Raw genomic sequence first — 23,587 nt, forward strand, 5'->3', positions numbered from 1 at the left:
TGGGCAGGAAGCCTGCCGGGCGGGAGCTTGTGGGACGGGAGGTTACAGGAGAGCTGGTGGGGCGGATGGTGATTGGTTCAGTGGGCCGCTGGGCGGGAAGGTTGCTGGTCTTGGGCCGGGCCAGGATAGAGTGAGATAAGGGACCCTCCCTGTGGGGGAGGAAGGGCCTTCCTTTTCGGGAATTAGGCCCTTTCCACATGGCTGGGGAACGGGGCCAAAAGTCCTCTACCAGACATTTTCCAATTAAGTTATTCCAGGGCCTTCTGGAGTTTAACAGAAGCCTTTTGCAAAGACGTTATTTGAGGTTGTAGGACAAGGGTTCAGTGGATATCTCCATTCCCAAAAGAAGTGAGCAGGTCTAAAGGCAGAGACTGACTTCCAGGTTAGGCAGCCTGTAGAGCTGGTGCTGATCCATCCTCCTCTATCATGCCCCCCATGACAGCCATAAACACATGGATGCCGAAGGCAATGCTGTTGCATGATTCCTGTTTTCGTTTATTGTTCACAAGCTGCAGATGCATGCCATGGGCACTGTTGTCTGCCATGCCCCACCCCTTGCTCTCCAGGGCTGTGGCTTTGCTAATGTATCAGTCAGGATGCTTTTTCTTCTTTTCTTCCTGTCTGGGTCTTCGTCAGTGTCTTCTGAGTAATAAGGCTACTGATGGGTGGCTCCAGAGACTCCACTTCAGTCCCACCTGGCTGGGGAGATCTCACAATCATGGCAGATGACAAAGAGGAGAAAGTTACATCTTATGTGGGTGACAGCAGACAAAAAGAGCAGGGCTGTCACATTTTAGTAGAGTGTAGAAAATGAGTGACTACTAGGGAGGTGGTTCCTAGGCAAGCAGACTTTCATTCTCTGAAATCACAGCCCAGGCTGCCATTACTCTTTGCAAATGATGCTTCTCCAATATCTTCACTTCCTTATAACACTTCCCCCAAAGCCTGGGTGGAACATATGATTACTACTAACTACCCACATTCCTTCTCAGGGGCCATTCCCCTAATTATCACTATTACAAATGATCTTCATTTGTCAGAGCTGCTTATGACAATGCCATCATAAAAGGACACCAGTTTAGAAATATTGCTGTAATTAATTAGGCAAAAAGACTAAAGCAATCCCCATCAGAGCTACTGTGGTCACAGCATAGGCTGCATGGTTGTTTGAAAAAGTTACCTCTTTAAACCAGCTCTCTGTTCTCATTTGCCATGAGGAGTGTTTCTGGCCTTACTGAACCTCTAACCTGATTCACAGCTCTGAGCATCAGTGTCCTCACTGATGTAGGACCTAATAACAGCTCCCTTACAGACCTGTGAGAGTCTAATGAGATGCATGTATGTGACAGCACTTCTAATGACGTCAAATGCCCACATCAGACATAGAACAAAGTGTCAGGATTTCCTGTCTGTGGAACCCTGTCCTGGTGATAAAGACCTACAGAGGATAGAAGAGCAGGATGCAAGCGGCTTTAATGCATTGTGCTTGAGAAGACTGGAGGTGAAGGAAGGCAAGGGCAGGGAAAAGCCTGTATCAGTGGGATTGAGGCTGACCGAAATTCAAGCCTTAGTTTTCCAAGATTTGGATCCTTCTCCATTCTTTGCTATCTAAAAGTTCAATCAGATCAGGCACAGTGGCTCACGCCTATAATCCCTACATTTTGGGAGGCCTAGGTGGGGGATCACTTGAGGTCAGGAGTTCAAGACCAGCGTGGACAACATAGTGAAACCATGTCTCTACTAAAAATACAAAAAAATTAGCCAGGTGTGGTGATGTGCTCCTGTAATCCCAGCTACTCAAGAATCGCTTGAACCCAGGAGGTGGAGGTTGCAGTGAGCCAAGATAGTGCCACTGCATTCCAGCCTGGGTGACAAAGCCAGGCTTCATCTCAAAAAAACAAATAAATAAATAAAAGTTCAGTCAGCCTCCTTCCAGTGCTCCTGGTCATCCCCCGAGCGTCCTCAGCAGACCCCTTCTTACCCTACTCAGACTCCGAGTTTAGGTCAGTGGTTGTAGTGGGGATCTGTGTGTGGATCTGAAGAGCAGAGTCTGTGTCCTTCTCCTTTTCTCAGAGCCCAGGAAATCTGCAGCAGTGGAGAAAGGAATAGCAGGGGGCGATGCAGCGCTCCAGCTGATTGGCAGCAGCGGTGGTGATGGGGAACAGCCTGATTATGTGAACCTGTTCCTGTATCACCTCATCTGGAACACTTGAGTTCACTCAGACAGTGGCTTTGAGCAAAAGCTACAAACATCAAAGACGGACTCCAATGCACAAAAGAACTGCAAGATCCTAGGTGTCCCTAGAAAGGGGCTATCTGGCGCTATCAGGAAACAACAAATATCTGGCTCCTGCCTTGAATTTCTGACAAACTTCTAGGAAGTCCCTGGATGACTAGGCTGCATTATATGGGAACTTCACTGAGGAAAACCACTTTTAACGTTGTGAACTGTGGGAACTTCATTGAGAGAAAGAATATCTAGTGAAACCCGTAGCCTGATAGCTATGAAGAATTAGGTAACCAGCATCTGAAGTTTTTCTACTCAGCCTATAACTACGACCCTTAGCTGTTTGCTGATGCTGTAGTGCTTACCACTAAAATGTCAAGTAGCCTAGCCATAGTTTCCACAATGTTCCTATACATGTCTGACTTTGAAGTACGGATCACAAGGCGTTGACTAAGTTGTTTTTCAGGAACTCAAGATTCAGTCCTGAACTCAGCTCAAACCAGACAAGACCACCAGCCTGTGTGAGCATCCAAAAGGTGACCTTTCCACACCACAGCCCAGATTTTTCACCGTATGTTTCATAACAACTACCCAGAATTGGCAAATATGACAAATAGTGGTTCATTAACACTAGCCAAAGGGGCAGTTTATGAATAAAGTAAGATACTTGTGTTGTATTTGACCGGAGCGTAGAAAGTTATCACCAAGACAAAAGTATGCCAGATTGCAGGGTCATTTATTATGCCAGCGACCACAGAGGACTCACGTCCCTCCAACCTGTGGTGCCAAAAGGAGGGTGCTATGATTTTTTATACCCAAAAAACCACCTTGGGAGTGGGGGTGAGGGGCGGGGATGGGGATGAAAAGGTTTCGGACATTTCAAGGGCTAGGGGATTCTGTGATTCACCTCCTGGGTGGAGACAAGGGCGGGGGTCTCCGGACATTCCAAGGGCTAGGGGACTTTTGTCTTTCTGTTTGTTACCTCAGTGGTTTACAGAAGTCAAGATATACATTTGTTTACACATCGTCTGGGTGGTGATAGAAGTCACAGATTTTAGCAGTTACTGATAAGAAAAGGTAAGCAGCTTTACATAGTTTTGAAGAACAAACTAGCAGTTCTATTTACAGAGGCCAAGGACAGTAGTTATTGTGAGGAGAATGGGGCAGCCACTTCAACTTATTTAAAAAACAGTTTTGCATTTTATAAAATAGTGTTGCTCAGGTTCTGGCTCTAGGCCAGCACAATATCACACTTGCATGTGTTTTCTATCAACATCCTCTAGGGTTGCTCCTAGCCACGCCATCTTGGTTGATTTTCTCACTGGGCCACTTCATTGTTGGAATGTCAGAATGTTTACATCCAGAACCTGTCTTCAAAGTGCAGCTCTCAAGTGTGATATTGTGCTGGCCTAGAGCCAGAACCTGAGCAACACTATTTTATAAAATGCAAAACTGTTTTTTAAATAAGTTGAAGTGGCTGCCCCATTCTCCTCACAATAACTACTGTCCTTGGCCTCTGTAAATAGAACAGCTAGTTTGTTCTGCAAAACTATGTAAAGCTGCTTACCTTTTCTTATCAGTAACTGCTAAAATCTGTGACTTCTATCACCACCCAGACGATGTGTAAACAAATGTATATCTTGACTTCTGTAAACCACTGAAGTAACAAACCAAATGACAAGAATCCCCTATCCCTTGAAATGTCCGAAACCTTTTCATCCCCATCCCCGCCCCTCACCCCCACTCCCCGCCCTTGTCTCCACCCAGGAGGTGAATCACAGAATCCCCTAGCCCTTGAAATGTCCGAAACCTTTTCATCCCCATCCCCGCCCCTCACCCCCACTCCCAAGGTGGTTTTTCGGGTATAAAAAATCATAGCACCCTCCTTTTGGCACCACAGGTTGGAGAGACGTGAGTCCTCTGTGGTCGCTGGCATAATAAATGACCCTGCAATCTGGCATACTTTTGTCTTGGTGATAACTTTCTACGCTCCGGTCAAATACAACACAAGCAGTCCTTAAACAACAGGGAATCATGCTGATAGACTGGAGGGAAGGCGGATAGTCCTAGAGCAGGTTCTGTGCATCCTCCCACTCTCTAGGTCTTTGGGCAACAGGCGAGAGCAGAAAAGAAACAATTCTGGGCATCTGAATTTGGATGACTTGAGAGACAATTCTTTGGGAAAATCAGTTGTTTGTCATGTCACATCCAGAGCTCTTTTCAACAAGTGTGCACTATGTATTGAAGACTTAAATTCAAGCAATGACTTAATGAATGTAGGGAGAGGTGGGAGAGAGAAGCCAATGTGTGAATAAGCAAGCTAAGAAAGAGATCTATGTGAAAATAGTTTTTAAGCAATATAGCATTATTATCTCTACTGCTGATAACATTACATAGTTGTACTACCTCAGCTATGTCAACTAGTTAATCCAGTGTTTCTCAAGTAAGTGATATTCCACTTTCTTTTTTTTTTTTTTTTTTTTTTTGAGACAAGGTCCAGGGTCTTCCTCTGTCACCCAGGCTGGAATGCAGTACAGCAGCACAATCTTGGCTCACTGGAATCTCTACCTCCTGGGCTTAAGCAATTCTCTCACCTCAGCCCCCCGAGTAGCTGGGACTACAAGTGCATGCCACCATACTCAGTTAATTTATTTTTTTGTAGAGATGAGGTTTTGCCCAGGCTTGTCTCAAGTGATCCACCCATCTCAGCCTCCCAAAGTATTGGATTACGGGAGTGAGCCACCGCACCTGGCCAGATATTCCACTTTCAATGTGGAAAAAAATTTATTATGGACTCCAAGGATACATCCATGAACTCTCCTATGAGCTAAGCCCAAAGTCCTAAGGCTTTTGGATATAAAACCAATTAGGAAGTAATCTAAACTACTGAGGGGAACAGTATTCTATTTTCAGAAATTAGCCACTACCAATGCAGCCCAGAAAGGTAAGCTAGTTGGTATTTCTGGAAACTGTTTAATGGGTATACTTCCTAGAGCTGTCTACTAGTTTCTACATTAGGAGTTCCTTGGGTAGTGGCTTCTGATTTGAGTTCTTAAGGAGATACTCCTCTTTGAGTATAAATTTCAAATCACTTGTTAATCGTATTTGTTCTTTAAACATTGTCTTTGATTTTGACTGCTTTCTCTTAATTCCTTGATATTTCATTTTGTTAACCCCTATTCAATTCTTAAATTTTTGTGTACTACTGTTTCACAAAACTGTGATAGTGACTTAGGTTTCTTTGTGCAGAGAATGAACATGTCTATGGGTGTTTTAACCTGTAATCCATGAGGTTCAAAAGGCTCCATGAGTAGAATTCATAAGATCCATGCAGTAGTGCAGTGCAGAAAATTATATCTTTTCATTCACCCATAAGGAAATTTAGCAATTCCTTTACCAATGTATGTAGAAAAAATATAGAAATCATAGACTTTTTATATCCACTTATATTTGCTGCCAATATCTCAAAATATTACTTCATATTGATGACTGCCTCAAAATTATAGGAGTAATTAGACCTAAATGTAGGTCTTAGTACTTAATGTATTAATAAACACATACAATACTATATCATACATTTTAAATGCTTGATATTTGATTTCCTTTGAAATCCCATGTATTTTATTTTGTGCATTTAATGATATTTTTCAGAGAACAAGTATTATTGTTCTCTTTTTCTCAGTTGTTATTGTTCTCAATTACTGTTTGGCTTCATCAGAATGCTGAAGGGGTGCGTGACACAGAAAAGCTGAACACCCTTCTCATAGGGGATGGCAGAGTAGCACAATGAAAGAAACCCGGATTCCTGAACAACTTGCACTGCTTAGAGAGGAACTCTCAAGTGAGAGGAAAATAAAATATTTTGCTTTTGAACTACCGAGCTGTGTTTGCAGCTCAGCCTTATCCTAACTAAACCCATTGTGATTGTCTTGATAGTAGTGTTAAATGTTTTCTTTTACTATTAATGATGTTAAAATTCAACTCTGTCTTAACTATTTTAAACAGAAATTGAATATGAATATTTCAACTTAAAAAATAAAACGATGCACTAGTTTGTTTTTGTTATGCTTTGGGTGAATTTCTAAAGTACCAGTAAAGCTGCATTCAGGCACTTGTATGCACTTGTACCCTCATAATTCTCTAACCCCCAAGGCCAGCTCTAATACTGCCTCTCTGTCTCTCTCTCTCTCTCTCTCTTTCCCTCTCATTCTCAATCTCCCTCTCTTGCCCTGGTTCTCACTCTTGCTCTCAAGAGGTCAAACAGTTTGGAGGAATTTAAGGAAAGAACATGACCACAGACCTCCTCTGTAAGTTCAATATTGACAGAATACCAAGAATGACCGTGGTAGAATGATGGAAACAACAAAGCTCACCTGATTAGGTCAGGTGTATTAAACACATGTGTATCTGATCAATTAACCACTTTCTGCTAGAGCTTGAAGAACCCAGCAAAAATGCTCAAATGTCCTTTTCAGACTCAATCAGGACACTATGTACAAGCCTTGGCTATGTTACAATTAAAAGTACAATACAAGGGAATATGACCGTTGGAGGACAGGCAAGTTTATTTCACCCAGATGCCCAAAACACTGGGAATGATAAATGCCTACTAGTGTTTGTAGGCACATTTTCTAGGCAGGTTGAAGCTTACCTGAGCAAGAGGGTGAAGCCTACCCGAGCGAGTCTGAGAAAGCTGTAGAAGTAGCTGAGCCTCTGTTAAAAGAAATCATTCCTCTATTTTTGGACTTCCTTGCTCTATACCAAGCAACGATAATCCTTCTTTTATTTCTGAGATCACACAAAGGATAAGGGAAGTATTACAGATCAAATGGAAATTATGCTCTTCTTGGAGGCCACAATCAACTGGAAAGACTGAAAACATGGTCCACATGCTAAAAAAAAAAAAAAAAANAAAAAAAATGAAAGAAAAGAAAAAAAAAAACACCCTGGCAAAACACTATTGTACAGGGTTTTACCTATTGCCCTGCTCGGATTAGGGTAACACCCTGAAGTGGGCTTAAATTGAGCCTTGTTGAAATTGTGTATGGGAGACCCTTCTGAACTTCTTGGCCAGGGACCCAACCCTTGGACTTAATAAATGAATCAAGAATTAAACAGTAGCTACAACAACTAAGACATACACCATTAACCCTGCACCAGTTTGTTCTTTTTGTTCTTTCCAGTGTTTTTTGTGTCTTACAAACAAGGCCTTCACCCTTTCCATCCAGGGATAAAGTGCTGCTAAAATCTTGGTAAAAACAAGACTGGACCAACAATAGCTAACCATGTCTCCCATAGACATGAAATAGGAGGCCGGGCGTAGTGGCTCATGCCTGTAAACCCAGCACTTTGGGAGGCCGAGGCAGGAGGATCACAAGGTCAGGAGTTCAAGATCAGCCTGGCCACCATGGTGAAAACCCATCTCTATTACAAAAATACAAAAATTAGCCAGGCGTGGTGGCACATGCCTGCAGTCCCAGCTACTCAGGAGGCTGAGGCAGGAGAATTGTTTGAAACCAGGAGGCAGAGGTTGCAGTGAGCCGAGATCACACCACTGCACCCAGCCTGGGTGACACAGTGAGACTCCATTTTAAAAAAAAAAGAAAGAAATAGGAATTGGCAGTGGAGAGTTTGTAACCAGAATAATAAGCCTGCTTCAAAAATGAATAGCCTTATTCTTTGCTTTATTCGCTATCTAGCCGTATCCTTGCTTAAGAAAGCCAGGAGCTAATCTTGAAATAAACCAGGCATGAATTTGAGATTCTGGAATCCTACATTCTCAGAAAAATCACTGGGCGGCGGGGGTGGGGGTGGGGGGTGTTAATCCATAACCTGGTTGCAGTCATGGTGATGCCAGCCAGACCTCCAGGTGATCCATTACTGAAGATGACCATCAGAATAAGACATGCAAACCTGCACCCTGCACCACTCCTGCTCATAGTTTCCATGCCTCCTTCTTCTTAAAATCCCTTTAGCTAGCCTAAAACATTTGAAACAGTCTTTGAGGTACTAGTCCTCCATCTCCTCAGGTTGCTGGCTCTTGAATAAACCTGCTTTTCCTTCCACTAACTCTTGTCTCAAAAGTCTTGCTTTTGAGCAATGAGCAGCTGACCCTTAATTTGGTTACACTATCACTTAGGAAATTTCAAGGGATTTAGGAGCTCTGTGGCAGGAACCAGGAACAAAGTTCAAATTTATTTTATATCATACCACAGGTACCAACTCCCATGACTACCTGGATGGTGACAAGGACAGAATTCTCTTCTCATCCTTCTTTTTCACTCTAAATATACCTACACAGACATGCTATTAGGAGGGAAAGCTTTCCCTCTACCAACTTTGGTTCAGCGGGTGGGAGCTTGTGAATCAACTATAGACAGGTTAATAGGAGGAAAGTAAACAAGTTGTATTCATAACCTGTGGAAGCATTCAGATGAAGAGGCTTGATGAAGAGCTAGAGATAAAAGTTTACTTATCAACTCACAGGCGAAAAGGAGGGAGAAATGGCTTGTATAGGAAAACAAATGACTTTTGAGAAAGACAAATGGAAGCTTTGGATAAAGCTTTACACAATTTTCTTGGAATATCTCCTGTCTGGGTGAAGCCGTCCTCACAGGGTTAACAAGAATCCTGAACAGAAATACAATTATAAGTAAGCATTAATCAAGCTACACTTTGACCCACTTCCTTGTAACCAAAAGTCACAAACACTAGATACTGACCATTTGCATTCCCATTGTTCCCATAGTGCAGATCTCTGACATTTGAATCATAAGGCTTTATGCAGATTCTGAATTCCAGCAGAACAGCTGACACCACTCAGTTTAAACAGCCCCACAGATTAGCGGGGCACGGTGGCTCATGCCTGTAATCCCAGCACTTTGGGAGGCCAAGACGGGCAGATCACCTGAGGTCAGGAGTTCAAGACCAGCCTGACCAACGTGGTGAAACCCCGTCTCTACAAAAAACAAAAAATTAGCTGGGCATGGTGGCACGCCTGTAGTCCCAGCTACTAGGGAGCCAGAGGCAGGAGAATCATTTGAACCTGGGAGGCGGAGTTTGCAGCCAGCCAAGATTGCGCCACTGCACTCCAGCCTGGGTGACAGAGTGAGACTCTGTCTCAAAACAAAACAAAACAAAACAAAACAAAACAAAAAAGAGCCCCACAGATTAACCGAATCAGCATGAGAATACCATTTTTTCATCTCCTTGTCCCATGACTTCACTTTGCATTCTTCAACCAATCAGTGATCTCATCACTTCCACCCACTCCAAAACCCTTAAAATCTTTGGCCTCAAACTCTTTGGGGAAATGGATTTGAGGTGTCCTTCCATCTTTTGGTTTGACAGCCCTGCAATTAAACCTCTTCCTCTGCTGCAACCTGGTCTCTTGGCATAATGACATGCTATGCACATCAGGCAAAAGACCAATTACAGTTACATGAGGACTCCTTTGGAGGGAGCTAATGGTGGAGGCATTTCTGGGAGGCTCTGCTATAGTCAGGTGACAGAAGTTCAGATAAGATTTTTTTCTGTATCTGCTGTAATTCAAATGTTTTCTGATTTGTCCTTACACATACATACACATGCACACACACACTTCCATTCTTAAGCAGCTAGCATCTTCATATATCTGTGCTCCCTAATTTCCTTCTAAACATTCAAAGGGAGAAGGAAGGGCTGTGGGAATTGTCTTTGAGATGAATCATTCTCTCTGGAGAAAATAAGACAAATCTTCTGTGTTGTGGTCATGGATATGATGGGCATTAGTCTTTGACCAGAGTTTATGAGGTTATTAAGGTACATGCATGCTTATAAACTAGAGAATTAAAAAATTGGAGAAAAGGAAATAATACCGTAGCACAGTCTTCTCAGGTACCTGCAGTTTAAGTTCTTTATTACAAGGAAAACATAAACAATCTTTCAGTCAGTAAGAGCACATGACTCTTAATGATCTAGTACATTTTTTAATACCTTGACTTACTAGTGTGATTCAAAGGTTGGGAAAATTCCCAGTATCACCCTCTTAATCTTATTAGACCCAAACATAACAGCAATGCCAAAAAATACAGAGTTCACATTTTGCTGGCATACATTTCCAAATTTTTAATGCTTCCCCCGACAGATGAATTTTAAGGATAACAAAAAGCAGACACTTACAAAACATTCCTTGTGATGAAGTAGAAAATGTAAGGTCAGCTAAGAGAAAGACAAGTAGACCCAAGGTCAGACAAGCAAGTTTATTGACCTGCGGGGCAACAATCAGAGGAGGCAGCCCCAAGCTTACAAAGCGAGAAGTTTATATGGGATGAGAGGGGCTTAAGGGAGTCTTTGGGCCGAGATAATCTATCAGCTTGTAACAAGCACGAAGATAGTTTACCAGCTTGTGACAGACTCATAAAATACATCACCTGGTGACTTTTGTGGCAGCAGTTAAAAAAAACCCAGGATTTTACAGGTATGTGTAAAACAGGAATTTACAAGTATGTGTTATAAAAGTTTGTTTCTTATGACCTCCCCCGAGCTGCCCAGATGGCTGTAAGCAGGCTTTGCTCATTGCAGCCTGTCTGGTAGCCTTGCTGCAGTGCCTAGGTAAGAGTTTAGGAATGCAGCTTGCAGAGCAACCTGGGTGGGGGGGGGCGGTCAGCTAAGGGGATTTTCTGGGACAGCTTGTCCCTAACAGAAAAAGCCCTGGATAGGTGTCCAGCTAAACTGGATTTCTGTCTCAATTATTCCATTAACTTTATAGTCTTCAGCAAAACCCTTAACTTTGAGCTTCTATATGTAATGATATCATTTTAAGTGCTGTGGTACTAAAATGTGATAATATAGACGAAAGCATTTTGAAATGTTTGAAATACTACATAAATACACACAATAACTAAATTCCAGAGGAAAGGATATAAGAGAGCTAAGCTGACCAGTATTATAAAAGGAAGCTTTTTATACTGACCAATATTATAAAAGGAAATTTATTACAGAAAAGCCCAGCCTCATCCACTATAGGTTTATGTCTCCATTTCTCTTTGATGCGATGTATTTAATAGAATGAGTTATATAGAGAAAAAGAATAAGAAATGAGCTGTGGAGACAGAGCCTGGGCCAGTTCAAATGCATTACTAACAGCGATTCAAGGAATAAGTGTAAGGCCAACCACTGGCGATAATCCCTACAGGGTGGCATCTAACTGTCAAAGTGCACAGGCACCCCTGGGTTACCCTCACAAGCAATGACAACACGTCTAGTGCTGGCCGTGGCTCGATATCTGCAGTTGGGTACCCTGGAACTTCCTGTCTCCCTGCAATCTGTGACCTTCACTACACCCTCATGGCAGTTCATCCTGCCATTCTTGCATTGGATATTGGTGGTGCTGCAGATACTACGAATGTTCCAGATATCTTCATGGATGAAGGTGTTGAAGCGCTTGCAATGATTCGAAGTCATCTTCCGTCTTTGCATCATCAAGTTGCAGTAGCCATCATTGCCACCTGTCTCCTCAGGGTGCACATGTTGCCGCAGGAATCGCTGGTACATGCGATCCTGGCCATAGGAGGGCTGGACCAGCCCCAGCCCTACCAGGGTCAGCAGCAAAAGCAGAAGCAATGAATGGGTCCTCTGCAGAGCCATCAGTACCTTAGAGGTGCCTAGAAAAGAAAGCAAAGGCAGGAGAAATAAGGTAAGAACTGGGCACTGGAAAGAGGTGTTGAGAATAGCAAGCTGACATCTTGACTTCATGGTCTCCTCTTTCCACCTTCTTGTATGGACCATCTTCCCACTCATCTCTGCTACCTTTCCCATCCCTGCTTCCCCAAGAGTTTGCAAACATCATCTCTTCTGAAAGCAAGACCTTTCTCTTTTACAAAGAGAAGTTGCTATAGGCAGTATAATGACACAGGGTAGGGAACTGACTGGGTGGCTGCCAGGCTTGTACAGTCAGAGTATAAAAAGAGAGAAAAGGTGAACCTACATGAAATTGTAGTTGTGTGTCTCTTGGGGGAATTCTGCAGGTGTATGATCTTTGGGGAATGTTTGGTTCCTGGGAGGCTCCAATTCTCGACAGTTTGGATAGGCTCAGGATATGTCAAAGAAAGTTTATAAACTACTTTTAATACCTTACATCTGGGAATCTAGGTAGCGGAAGAGGACAGAGGAACATTTAGCTTTGCCTTTCCTCTCATATGACTATTCTTATTCTTTTTGGCTAATTTTATTATTTTTCTTTTTTTATCATGTGACTATTCTAATGTGATTTAAAATCTATTAGTATAATTTTAGAATAATATATGTAATACATTAATCTAAAATGTGTTATTCTAATTCTAATGTAAAATCAGGTTCTTTTGGAATTCCTTTTAATTCTATTTAAAAGAAAAAAAAACAGAGTACCCAGATACAGTACTTAGAAACAGTTGATAATAGCAACTGTTTGAATGAACTAATAAATGAAATGAGTGCGCTAATAAACAAATGCAATTAAATGGATAAAGGTTTTTCCCAGGCTTATGAAATTGACTAACATGAAAAGCTAATAAATATTTAAAAAATAAACAGCACAGTATCCTCCAAAGAAAACTTGGATTGTATCTTCTCCTTGCTGTTTCTATGTGTAACATAAATACTCCAGGCCCAGAGATACACTGCTTTGTCTTGCATCTATTCTTGATGTTCCTCCTGTCTTGTCAGTAGTTGTCAGCAGCTGTCTGTCTTCTTCGGTTGCAGCCTCACTGTGTTGTCATCTCTTGGCAATGAAAAATAAGCCTATATTTTATAGCATTAAAAAAAATCTACAGCAGCAACAAAAACAGTATTGTTATATAGCTTCAGAACATTCATTGCTTTCACTAACAGATTAAAGAAAGGAATCCAGGCCTATCTTAGTCTACACCTTGTGTAGGCTATCCTCTATTGGCTCACTCATTCCAAGCCCCAAATATGCAGGATGTCAAAGACATTTATGTTCAGAATTGCTACTTCTCAGCAGCAGAGTATAATCAAGATTAGAGGCGAAATCACTCGCCAACTGACTAGCCAGATGCTGCCATCTGGCCGTCACTCCTGGAACTGACATGAATTGTGAATCTGCTGGACTCTTGCAGTGAAGCAGGGTTGATTCACTAAAGCACAGAAAAATCATCCCTGATTCAACAGGAAGTGAGCAACCCAAATTAGCAAGGGCAATGTTTTGAGAGTCAAGCAGCCCAACTCTACATGTGCAGTCCAAGGACTGGACCCAGCTGAACTCCTAGTTTGATGTATATGGGTACTATTGTCTTTTGATTTTAAATTCTGCTTCATAATGGTGGATTGCATTGTGTGAATGACTGAAATGGCTTCCAAGGGACCTGTACTTTACTTTGTTCTACTGAAAGCCTATCTTTTGATTACTGATAATGAAAGCAGTATCAAACATGGCTATTGTTCTTTTAAATATCACCTCCTATATCCACAGCCACCTTTTACCTTTGCACAGAGAGATATAAAGCTCTATGTCATATTCGTGTGCCTATGGCTGTAGATGTGAGATATGGTGTTAGGAAGAGAAAGAAATAAAGAGGTTGTGGGAGGAAGGGCAGATGTTTGACTGATTTCCTCTTTGCCTCAAGAACAATGCATGCAACTTCTGAAGGTATACTTAGTACTTGGATTATAGCTTCAGCAGATCAATATACTTTGGGTTATTTTTCCATTGGCACCTCCAGTTTATATGGTTTTATCTACTTTCTCTTATCCTGATTCTTTGTGACCAAGAATATGGTTTAGCAAGATAACTGGCTACAGAGAAAACCTTACCTATTCATGCAAGAGCAAACCCAGGACGTCAACTTTTCTACATTAACCAAGTAAACAAGACATAGAAAAATATTTGAGGACAGCGGCCAATGTAGACACCAAGGGGTGCATGGCAAAGCTCTAGCTACAAGAGAAAATGGAATCATCTCCACATCATCACAACACATAGTTTTGGATCAGGATTTTCCCCAAACGCTTTCTCCACTGCATCACCCTGACTCATAATAAGAACATCTTTTGACATTGTGGTCTAAAACACTGAGGCTGTGACCATGAGAAAATTGCTTAACCTCTCTCAGCACATTTCCTCATAAGTAAAATGACATATAATACCTACCTCTTAGGGATGTTATGAAGAACAAATGGGAAAGTCAATGTAAAGTGCCTATAAAAAGGCCTAGCACATGGTAAATGCTCAGCAAATGTTGGCAATTACTGTATTAATTAATTACTATTTCCATTTTTCTTGATTCCCTCTGCTTCTGTCAATCTGGATAAAATAATGAATGGTTACACTGAGTTGCATATATTATTGACCCCTTTTTATTTCATAGAGCTAACTGTATTCCCAATAAATTGGAAGTCTGTTTTTAAACTATAAAATATCTCAGCTACTAGATCCCTAGAGAATTTTTTCCTCTCCAAATTGCATAGAATTTTCTTCCTTGCATGTCACTATCCTTCAAAGGACTTGGCATTTTGGAGTTCTCCTTTTCTTTCCTTGCAAAGCCAACAATCACAGCTGACCAGCACTTCAATTCTTCAAATGATTTACTTACAATAAAATGACCTGCCTGTGACTTGATATTTTATTTTAAACAGCTTGTGGTTGTGATAGAACAAGAGGCCCAGACCAAAAGGGACTAGGAATGCTTACCCAGCTGCCAGGACCGTCAGCAGGTCAGGAAACAACCCCATCCCACTGCCATCTGATTTCCTATGAAGCAGCCATTTCCCTTAACACCAGAGCAGACTATGCAGTGACAGTGCTCCAGGCAGATGTTTGGAGATGTGAGTTTTCACAGCTTATGGTGTGATCAGTATAATAATGGTCCATGCCTTTGACTTGCTCTGTGAAGGCCTTGAGTGGGGTCAATGATCTTGAGTAACTTTGTCTCACCTCAAGGAGCTAGTACTGGTTGGATAATTAGAGAAAAGGGCCCACATAGTTTGCCAAAAACTGTGACTTTTGCTACCCCAGGCTGAGTGAGAGCCCCGCATGGGGCAGCTCTAAAAAAAATAAAAATAAAAATTTAAAAACTGTGACTTTCTCATTTTCTGAGGGGCTTCTGAGATTTTGTAATATGGCAAATTTTCTAGTAAGAGAGGTTTGGAATAATTTTTTCTGTTTTCTTAGGAAATGACAGTGTTTTCCATTTTGAAACAGACTAACCCAAAGAGGAGAGATCCCTGTGCTGAGCACACACCAGCAACCTACTTCTCAAACCCATTCCTAAATGTAAATACCTGCAGTGAGGCTGGGCTCTCCGAGGTGGTACCTGGACCGTGCTCTATAACCTGAGTACTGGGGAGCCAGGGCTTTTGGCCCATTGCAGGGCAATATTGGGAGCAGGAGAGGCCACCACAGGGAATAATGAGATCACAATAATTATGTGTTCACAAGGCAGTGAAACTGGTGATTTATAACTAATTTATTGGCAACCACTTTCTAAATAAAATATCCAGGCACTTATTGTCACAAATTAGGTAACAGGCAGCTAACCACGATTGAACAGTGTATTTTACAACAAGAGTATTAAGTTATGTTTACTTAAAAATAAATCTTGAAGGAGAATAAGGGGTAAACTTGGAATCGTTTTTTTGAGATGAAGTCTCCCTCTGTCACCAGGCTGGAGTGCAATGGTGTGATCTTGGTTCACTGCAACCTCTGCCTCCCAGGTTCAAGTGATTCTCCTGCCTCAGCCTCCTGAGTAGTTGAGACTACAGGCACACGCCATCACATCCAGCTAAATTTTGTATTTTTAGTAGAGATGGGGTTTCATTATGTTGGCCATGATAGTCTCCATCTCTTTTTTTTTTTTTTTTTGATACAAAGTCTTGCTCTTGTCCCCCAGGCTGAAGTGCAATGGCGTGATCTTGGCTCATTGAATCCTCTACCTCCTGGATTCAAGCAATTCTCCTGCCTCAGCCTCCTGAGTAGCTAGGATTACAGGTGCTTGCCATCACACCGGCTAATTTTTGTATTTTTAGTAGAGACAGGGTTTCACCATGTTAGCCAGGCTGGTCTCGAACTCCTGACCTCAGGCAATCTGCCCAACTCAGCCACCCAAAGTGCTGGGATTACAGGTGTGAGCCACTGTGCCCAGCTGGAATCTTTTCATAACTTCCCCAAAACATCACACTTGCCTGACATTAGTCGACAAAGTAAAATATTACAGAGAAAATAATGTAATTGGTTTTTGAAATTTATATAAAATAACCATGACAAGAGAATATCCCTGAAGCATTCCATTCAAACATCGAAATTATCTCTTGCTACCCTGAATGAATTTTGGTATTCATGCTGGATTACTTGTGTGTGTGTATGTGTGTGTGTGTGTATGTGTGTGTGTGTGTGTGTGTGAGAGAGAGAGAGAGAGAGAGAGTAAGTGTAATAATCTGTTGCTATATAGATACTTGGTCCTTAGAAACTCCTCCCCAAGGTCTCATATTTGTAGAAGTAATATTAATTTACTATTTGACAGAAAAAAAACAATTTGCCTCTTGAAAGTTCTGCTTAGTGGCTATGAGCCCTGGATTTTTTTCATCTCTCTCTGTAGATCAACTTACCATTCTTTTCCTCACAGAGAGGAAAAGTCTACCTCCCTAATGACTTGTAAAAAACTGACTAATAAGGAAAAAGGTGGCCAGGCATGGTGGCTCAAGCTTGTAATCCCAGCACTTTGATAAGTCAAGGTGGGTGGATCACCTCAGGTCAGGAGTTCAAGACCAGTGAAACCTTGTCTCTAGTAAAAATACAAAAATTAACCAGGTATGGCAGTGCATACCTGTAATCCCAGCCACTCAGGAGGCTGAGGCAGGAGAATCACTTGAACCCAGGAGGTGGAGGTTGCGGTGAGCTGAGATTGTGCCCTTGCACTCCAGCCTGGCGACAGAGTGAGACTCCATCTCAAAAAAAAAAAAAAAAAAAAAAAAAAAAAACAAACTCAAAAAAAAAAAAAAAAAAAAAAGAAAAGAAAAAGGCATTTCTATTCTATGCAGTCCTCACAGGGAGCAACCAAGAAGAGAAAATGTGGGAAAGATCAATATGCCCAGAATCAGTGAGAAGACTCTGATTCTTATTGATTTCAGAGACATTTTTATTTATTAAACATGTTGTCAAACAGAAAACAAAAGGTCAAGGTGGCTCTTTCTTTGGGCCCTTGGCAGCGAATGTTGCCACCCCTGTTATGGGGTGCAGAGGAGAAATGTAAGGCAAGGACAGTAGAGCCAGTACTGGACCAGTGGCCCACTGGTTACGGACGGAAAATGGACTCATCTAAGTGGACAGGTAAGCCATTTTCACAGGCAATAACAATGTTTCTGAACCCCGCTGTGGCTCGGTACCGGCATGGAGGCCGGGGGGACTCTCCTATATGCTTGCAAATGGTGACCTGGAAAGCAGACCTGCTTCTTCTTTGGTTTCCGTTGTAAGGCTCTCCATTCTGATTTCCACAGATGGCCTTGATGCTGGCCTTGTTGCCATGAATAAAGGTGTTGATTCCTTTGCAGGGTGATATCATGTCCCTTAACCTCATCATTTTTTCACAGTATTTGTCATTCCCGTTCTTTGTTTTGGGATCATAGTGCTGGTTCAGGAACTTGATGTACCTGATGTCATTTTGAGCCAGAGTCGGTGGGGTCAGACCCAGACCCAGAATGAAGACAAACAACAAAATGTGCAGGCCCATCACCATCTCTTCCAACACAGGCTCCTGCCAAGGGCAAAAGGAGATGTGGTAGGGGCAAGAACAGCATTGCCAAATTAGGCTAAAGGGACAGGAGCTTTGCTCTCTGACATGGCATGATGAATCAGATCTTTTCTGCCACCAAATGATATCTTTTCTTTTCCCTTCCTCATTAACCTCACACCTCTTATCAATCCATTCCTCTGGAAATTTAAGAGAGTCCTGAGCACAACCTCTAGCTCCGACCATTCTTTCCTATCCCTTAGAATCACTGAGTATTTCTCTATCAGTCATGACATTACAAAATCCACTGTCTTTAATTCATTTATTAATTAATTGAATAACAAACCTTACATAAGTCTCTACTGGTACCAGGGACTGTACTAGGTCCTGAGACACAATGACCATTAAAACATACCAAATGCCTCCTTAATAGGAAATGAGGCATCCATAGGGAAAGGATGGGGGCTTCAATGTACTGAGATGAGATAGTAACACAGGAGATAAGAGCTAAGAAGAGAGAATTTTAAGGGAGTGGTCCCCAACATTTTTGGCACCAGGGACCATTTTCATGGAAGATAGTATTTCCATGGAAGGGTGGGAGATGGTTTCAGGATGAAATTGTTCTAGCTCACATGATCAGGCATTAGATTCTCTTAAAGAATGCACAATCTAGATCCCTCACATGTGCAGTTCACAATAGGCTTCCAGCTCCTATGAGAATCTAATGCTGCCTGTTGATCTGACAGGAGGCAGAGCTCAGGTGGACAGGCCACAGATAGGAATTTGGGGACCCCTGTTTTAGGGAACCCTGAGCCCAGGGAAGGGTCAACCACAGAATTGTTTACAACAGGATTCTCGTTAATTAGTCAGCTAATGTAAAGAAAGCAGTTGAAAGCAGTTTTATCCTGAGTTGAAAGGAAGCAGATCCACTTCCCCAAGAAGTAGGTGGTTCATGGCCAAAGGTAAATTTCTTATGTACTATTTAAAAAGAAGAGGGAGGAGCATAGAAGAAGGCACACAATGTTTGGAAGATGGGTCTGGATCAACTCTTTTTTTTTTTTTTTTTTTTTTTTGAGACGGGTCTTGCTCTGTCACCCAGGCTGTAGTGCAGTGGTGCTATCTCGGCTCACTGCAACCTCCACCTCCCAGGTTCAAGCAATTCTCCTGCCTCAGCCTCCCAAGTAGCTGGGATTACAGGCACACACCACCATGCCTGGCTAATTTTTTATTTTTTTTAAGTAGAGGCAGAGTTTCACCATGTTGGCCAGGCTGGTCTTGAACTCCTGACCTTGTGATCTGCTTGCCTTGGCCTCCCAAAGTGCTGGGATTACAGGTGTCGGCCACTGTGCCCAGTCTGAAATCAACTCTTACAGAGAAGAAAGAGGAATTCATGCTTATTCTTAGGAGCTTCTCACATTGGAAGCAATTGAGATTATTCTAGAGAATATTTTCTAGTTTCTCCTACATTTGTACATACGCTGTTACACAACAGGAAAATGGTGCCACCATGTGATAAAAAAAAAAATGCCTTAGACTTTTTCATCAACTAAAAGGCCTTACAATTTGCTCTAATGATTTCTTAACATCTTTTCAAAAGAAGAATGAGAAAAAGAGGATTCCTGTCATCACCTTTCAAGAGCTGTCAGTCTCAAACTGTAGAACGCACACATCCTAGGAATGGTGCATCAAACACACCTTTAGATAAATACAGTGCTTCTTCATGGAGCATAATTTTATTTCAATGACTGATCATTGAAAATAGAACTAAACAAATATGAATTATAACAAAACAGAAAGCAAATTTCTTATGAACTTTAAATATTCTATTGCTTACGAAATTTCAAGATTAGAGAATTCAAAGGTAGTTGGTATTTGTGACAAGTAGTTTCTGACTATATATATAGCTTTTTTTTTTTTTCAACTACATCTGCATTTTTTTTCAACTCCATCTGCATATATTTTTAATTCTTTGGACAATTTTTTTTTTTGAGATAAAGTCTCTGTAGCCCAGGCTGGAGAACAGTGATGTGACCTAGGCTCACTGCAACCTCTGCCTCCTGGGTTCAAGTGATTCTCCTGCCTCAGCCTCCTGAGTAGCTGGGATTACAGGTATGCACCACCACACCTGGCTAATTTTTGTATTTTGGATAGAGATGGGGTTTCACCATGTTGGTCATACTGGTTTCGAACTCCTGACCTCATGATCTACTGGCCTCGGCCTCCCATGCTGGGATTACAGGCATGAGCTGCTGTACCTGGCTGTACAAAATTTTAAAGACCATTCAGAGTCTTTAAAAGCCATTACAGATCTAATCCACATTATATCTAATATATGTGAATGTCCCTATACATTTGACAATAAAAATAACTTTTCACTGCAAAATTTTACCTGATTTTTACAATTTTGCTTTTTAAATTGTTTATGAGTAACTCATTGAATTTGTGATTGGCTATGATTTCTTGGTAGTCATCACACATACTGAGAATTTCTCACAAAGGGAGGAAATTACATTTAATTGCATAATTACATTAAATTACATTTAAGAATGTAATACAATTCTTATGACCCCTAATGTAAAAATAAATGGTACATTTCACAGACATTAAATTAATTGTTAACTTTTTATTTTGTGCTTCTCTTGTGTGTAAGTCAATGAACATCTTCATATCAAATAGTTCTGTAGCCCTAGCAGGAAGTGCCAAGTTATACAAGTTGTGAAAATATTGCTGTTCACAGAAGGGAACCTGAGTTTAAAAAGTCCTAGCACTAGGCCTGTGGTGTGGCTAGCTTCTTCTGAGAGCATGACCATGGATCTAGAAAGACCCGGGACTCCAGTCTTCTGTGGTTACATGGGAAGGCATGTGACTGGGTGAGCAAAGTGGGCTCTCTTTCTAATTTGCATTTAGTATTGATTTCATTACAAATGATAATCTATAAACTTAATGGAAACATTTCTAGCTGCTATTTACTTCAGTATTGTAGAATGAAAAAATTCCTTAGCATATAATTTGCTATTCTTCAGCAATGTATCAAATTTGCCTGCACTGACATTTGTCTATACTTGAGAGAGTTGCTACCTCTAGAAGTCTGAAATTCCATGGTGAAAGTGTGTTCTTGGGAGTTTATCAAGAAAGTGGTACATGATTGCAGAATGGAGAGCCAGCCCTAAAGGTGTAACAAGTATTCATTCATGCAGTTGCTCCAAATACAGTTACTGGGCTGCCATGCCACCCATTTGCCACGTTCTTCACATTTACATCATGCTTTTCAGTCTCCTGCGTGTGTTTCCTGTTTCTAGTTTTTTGGAAGATCATATCAAAGTTTTATTAATTGGTAATCAACTAAGCCTTTTGCTCTGTAATAAACAAATACTGACTTCTAATGTTAAAGGTCTCCCTTACATACTCAACATCCTTCTGTCTGGTGCCAGAATCCCAGAATTCAAAAATCAGGAAGCAGAACCAGGGCTGCCAGTACCTAAAAGAGTCATTAGGTGGCAGTGGTGGATAGGAATGTTACTAATGTCTTCTCTAGGGCAGATGGTACTTGCAGGAGGTGCCAATGCTGTACAAGTTGTGGGGATACTGCTGTTCACAGAAAGGAGTATGAGCTGGTGAACCTGTTTAGAATCTCCATCCAAACTCTCTGCGCTAGATATTAAGACCAAGAACACCTTACCAGATATAAGGGCTAAAGCAAAAGTCACAAAGTTCAGGATCTACCTAAGGATATCACAAAATAAAGACCAACCTGTTGTCAGGTTTCACGGTGCCATTTCCAAACATGCCACTACCCATGTGACGCTGGGCAAACAACAGATTATTCACTTGTTAGTGTTTCTTACTGGTGTATATTCTACAGAACTCATATTATTCACCTTGAGTCAACATGCTTGCTTCATAATAAATCCTCAATAATATTTTTTAAATAATTGACTTCATTTTTCTCTCCAGGCCTAGGTTTGTTCATCAAGAAAATAAGAGAGTTGCTAGCTTTAAAAATCTGAAGTTTCATGGTTCTCATTAATAATAATTGAGGCCTTGCTAGTTTCAATAGCAAAGGTCCCATGACTCTCAGTTACAGAGACAAATTTTGTATAAGTTTAGTTGGGGGCGCAAGGCATCAACTGGAACAAGTAGAAGACAGGGTGACCTGTAGCCCAATCTCACTAAGATGCATCATTCCATAAGGCTCAATGTGTAAGCCAAGCTTACATAGCACTTCTAAATAAGGCACTGGACATCACAGGGGCTTTGGCTCCTAAAAAACCGCTTGCTTTTTGAGTATGAAATCTCTCACGTTCCAGTCTGCAGAGGTAAAAGAGTATCTTTACTTCTGATTTGCAGAATATGCACATTCATTTTGCAAGAAGTCAACTAAGTTTTGCTCGGGCTTACTGTAATCTTGATTTCCTAAGACATCCGGGAACAAAATCCCAGCAAGCGGACACCAAAACCACCAATATCTAACATCTGCTCCCTCACTCAAAACTTTCTCAATATATTCAATTCTAAATTTTTCAAAAGCAAGGTAAAATGGAATTGGGAGAAAACCAGTAAGAGACAGATTATTTGTGGTGTAAACGTGAACCTGCCTAAGCCAACGGTACAGAGTCCTCTAGACATATCCTTCTAGGCATATCCTTCTAGATACATCCATCTATACCCAAACATGTAACTGTCTGTCAGCTCAGCTTTTTGTCAGTGGAATTAGTCCCAGCTAGTTTTTGTTTTGTTGTGTTTTTGAGAGACAGAGTTTTCTTGTTCTGTTGCCCAGGCTGGAGTGCAGTGGTGCAATCTCGGCTCACGATAAAACTCTGCCTCCCAGGTTAAGGCAATTCTCCTGCTTCAGCCTCCCAAGTAGCTGGGATTATAGGTTCCCGCCACCACACTCTGCTAATTTTTGTATTTTTGGTAGAGATGGAGTTTTGCCATGTTGGCCAGGCTGGTCTTGAACTCCTGACCTCAGGTCATCTGCCTGCCTCAGCCTCCCAAAGTGGAAACACATCCTAAGGTCAAAAGAAGTCTGGGATTACAGGCATGAGCCATTGTGCCTGGCCCCAACTGTTCTTTAGAGTAACTTTATCTTCTGTCTCAAACTAATCTGCTAGTTTTCACAAGAATTAATATTATCTCCCACTCCCCACAGGCGAGGTTCAGTATTCAAGAGATTCATCAAATTTTACACACCAGGGAGTTAACTTGATAGTTTATGATGAGTAACTATGGTTATCATTTTAATAAATGTGGCTTCACGCTTTCATATATCCCAGGGAAAAATCTCCCAAAGTGAGAGCCTAACACCAAAGGCATATTCATCCTTTTATCACTTTTCCTTCTTTCTTCCCTTCAACCTGCCAGTGAGCCTTCTTTTGATCTTGGGACATGTTCCACTTTGTTTTCAAAGAGCATCCAAGCCAGGCACAGTGGCTCAGGCCTGTAATACCAGCACTTTGGGAGGTCAAGGCAGGTGAATCACGAGGTCAGGAGATCAAGGCCATCCTGGCCAACATGGTGTGAAATCCCATCTCTACTAAAATAAAAAAAATTAACTGGGCGTGGTGGCACATGCCTGTAATCCCAGCTACTCAGGAGGCTGAGGCAGAGCAATCGCTTGAACCCGGGAGGCGGAGATTGCAGTGAGCCAAGATGTTGCCAC

General features: G+C 41.6%; 2 protein-coding genes and 1 long non-coding RNA gene across 6 annotated transcripts in view; all 3 read right to left on the reverse strand.

The window, feature by feature from the left end:
• Positions 1-113: 113 nt before the first annotated feature.
• LOC119472041 lies at positions 114-9,194 on the reverse strand. 2 transcript variants are annotated; one of them, XR_005201145.1, is made up of 4 exons: positions 8,950-9,194; positions 6,879-7,119; positions 1,982-2,085; positions 114-709 (listed from the first exon to the last, which is right to left on the reverse strand). It is a non-coding gene; the product is annotated as an uncharacterized LOC119472041 (long non-coding RNA). The 2 variants fall into 2 exon arrangements; XR_005201144.1 differs by lacking the exon at positions 114-709 and having other exon boundaries at positions 1,802-2,085.
• A 904-nt stretch (positions 9,195-10,098) lies between these two features.
• RNASE4 (ribonuclease A family member 4) overlaps positions 10,099-23,587 on the reverse strand; it is a 20,915-nt gene continuing 7,426 nt past the window's right edge. For both annotated transcript variants that reach the window (XM_017533906.1, XM_017533905.2), the window contains exon 2: positions 10,099-11,871. In XM_017533906.1, coding sequence (XP_017389395.1) covers positions 11,411-11,854 — 444 coding nt within the window. In that variant the 5' untranslated portion in view covers positions 11,855-11,871 and the 3' untranslated portion in view covers positions 10,099-11,410. The remainder of the gene's footprint in view (positions 11,872-23,587) is intronic.
• Positions 17,317-23,587, reverse strand: part of ANG (angiogenin) — a 14,106-nt gene continuing 7,835 nt past the window's right edge. For both annotated transcript variants that reach the window (XM_017533903.2, XM_017533904.2), the window contains exon 2: positions 17,317-17,952. In XM_017533903.2, coding sequence (XP_017389392.1) covers positions 17,494-17,952 — 459 coding nt within the window. In that variant the 3' untranslated portion in view covers positions 17,317-17,493. The remainder of the gene's footprint in view (positions 17,953-23,587) is intronic.

Source organism: Cebus imitator, unplaced genomic scaffold, assembly GCF_001604975.1.
Source record: "Cebus imitator isolate Cc_AM_T3 unplaced genomic scaffold, Cebus_imitator-1.0 Scaffold83, whole genome shotgun sequence".
In the NCBI taxonomy this organism is placed as follows: domain Eukaryota; kingdom Metazoa; phylum Chordata; class Mammalia; order Primates; family Cebidae; genus Cebus; species Cebus imitator.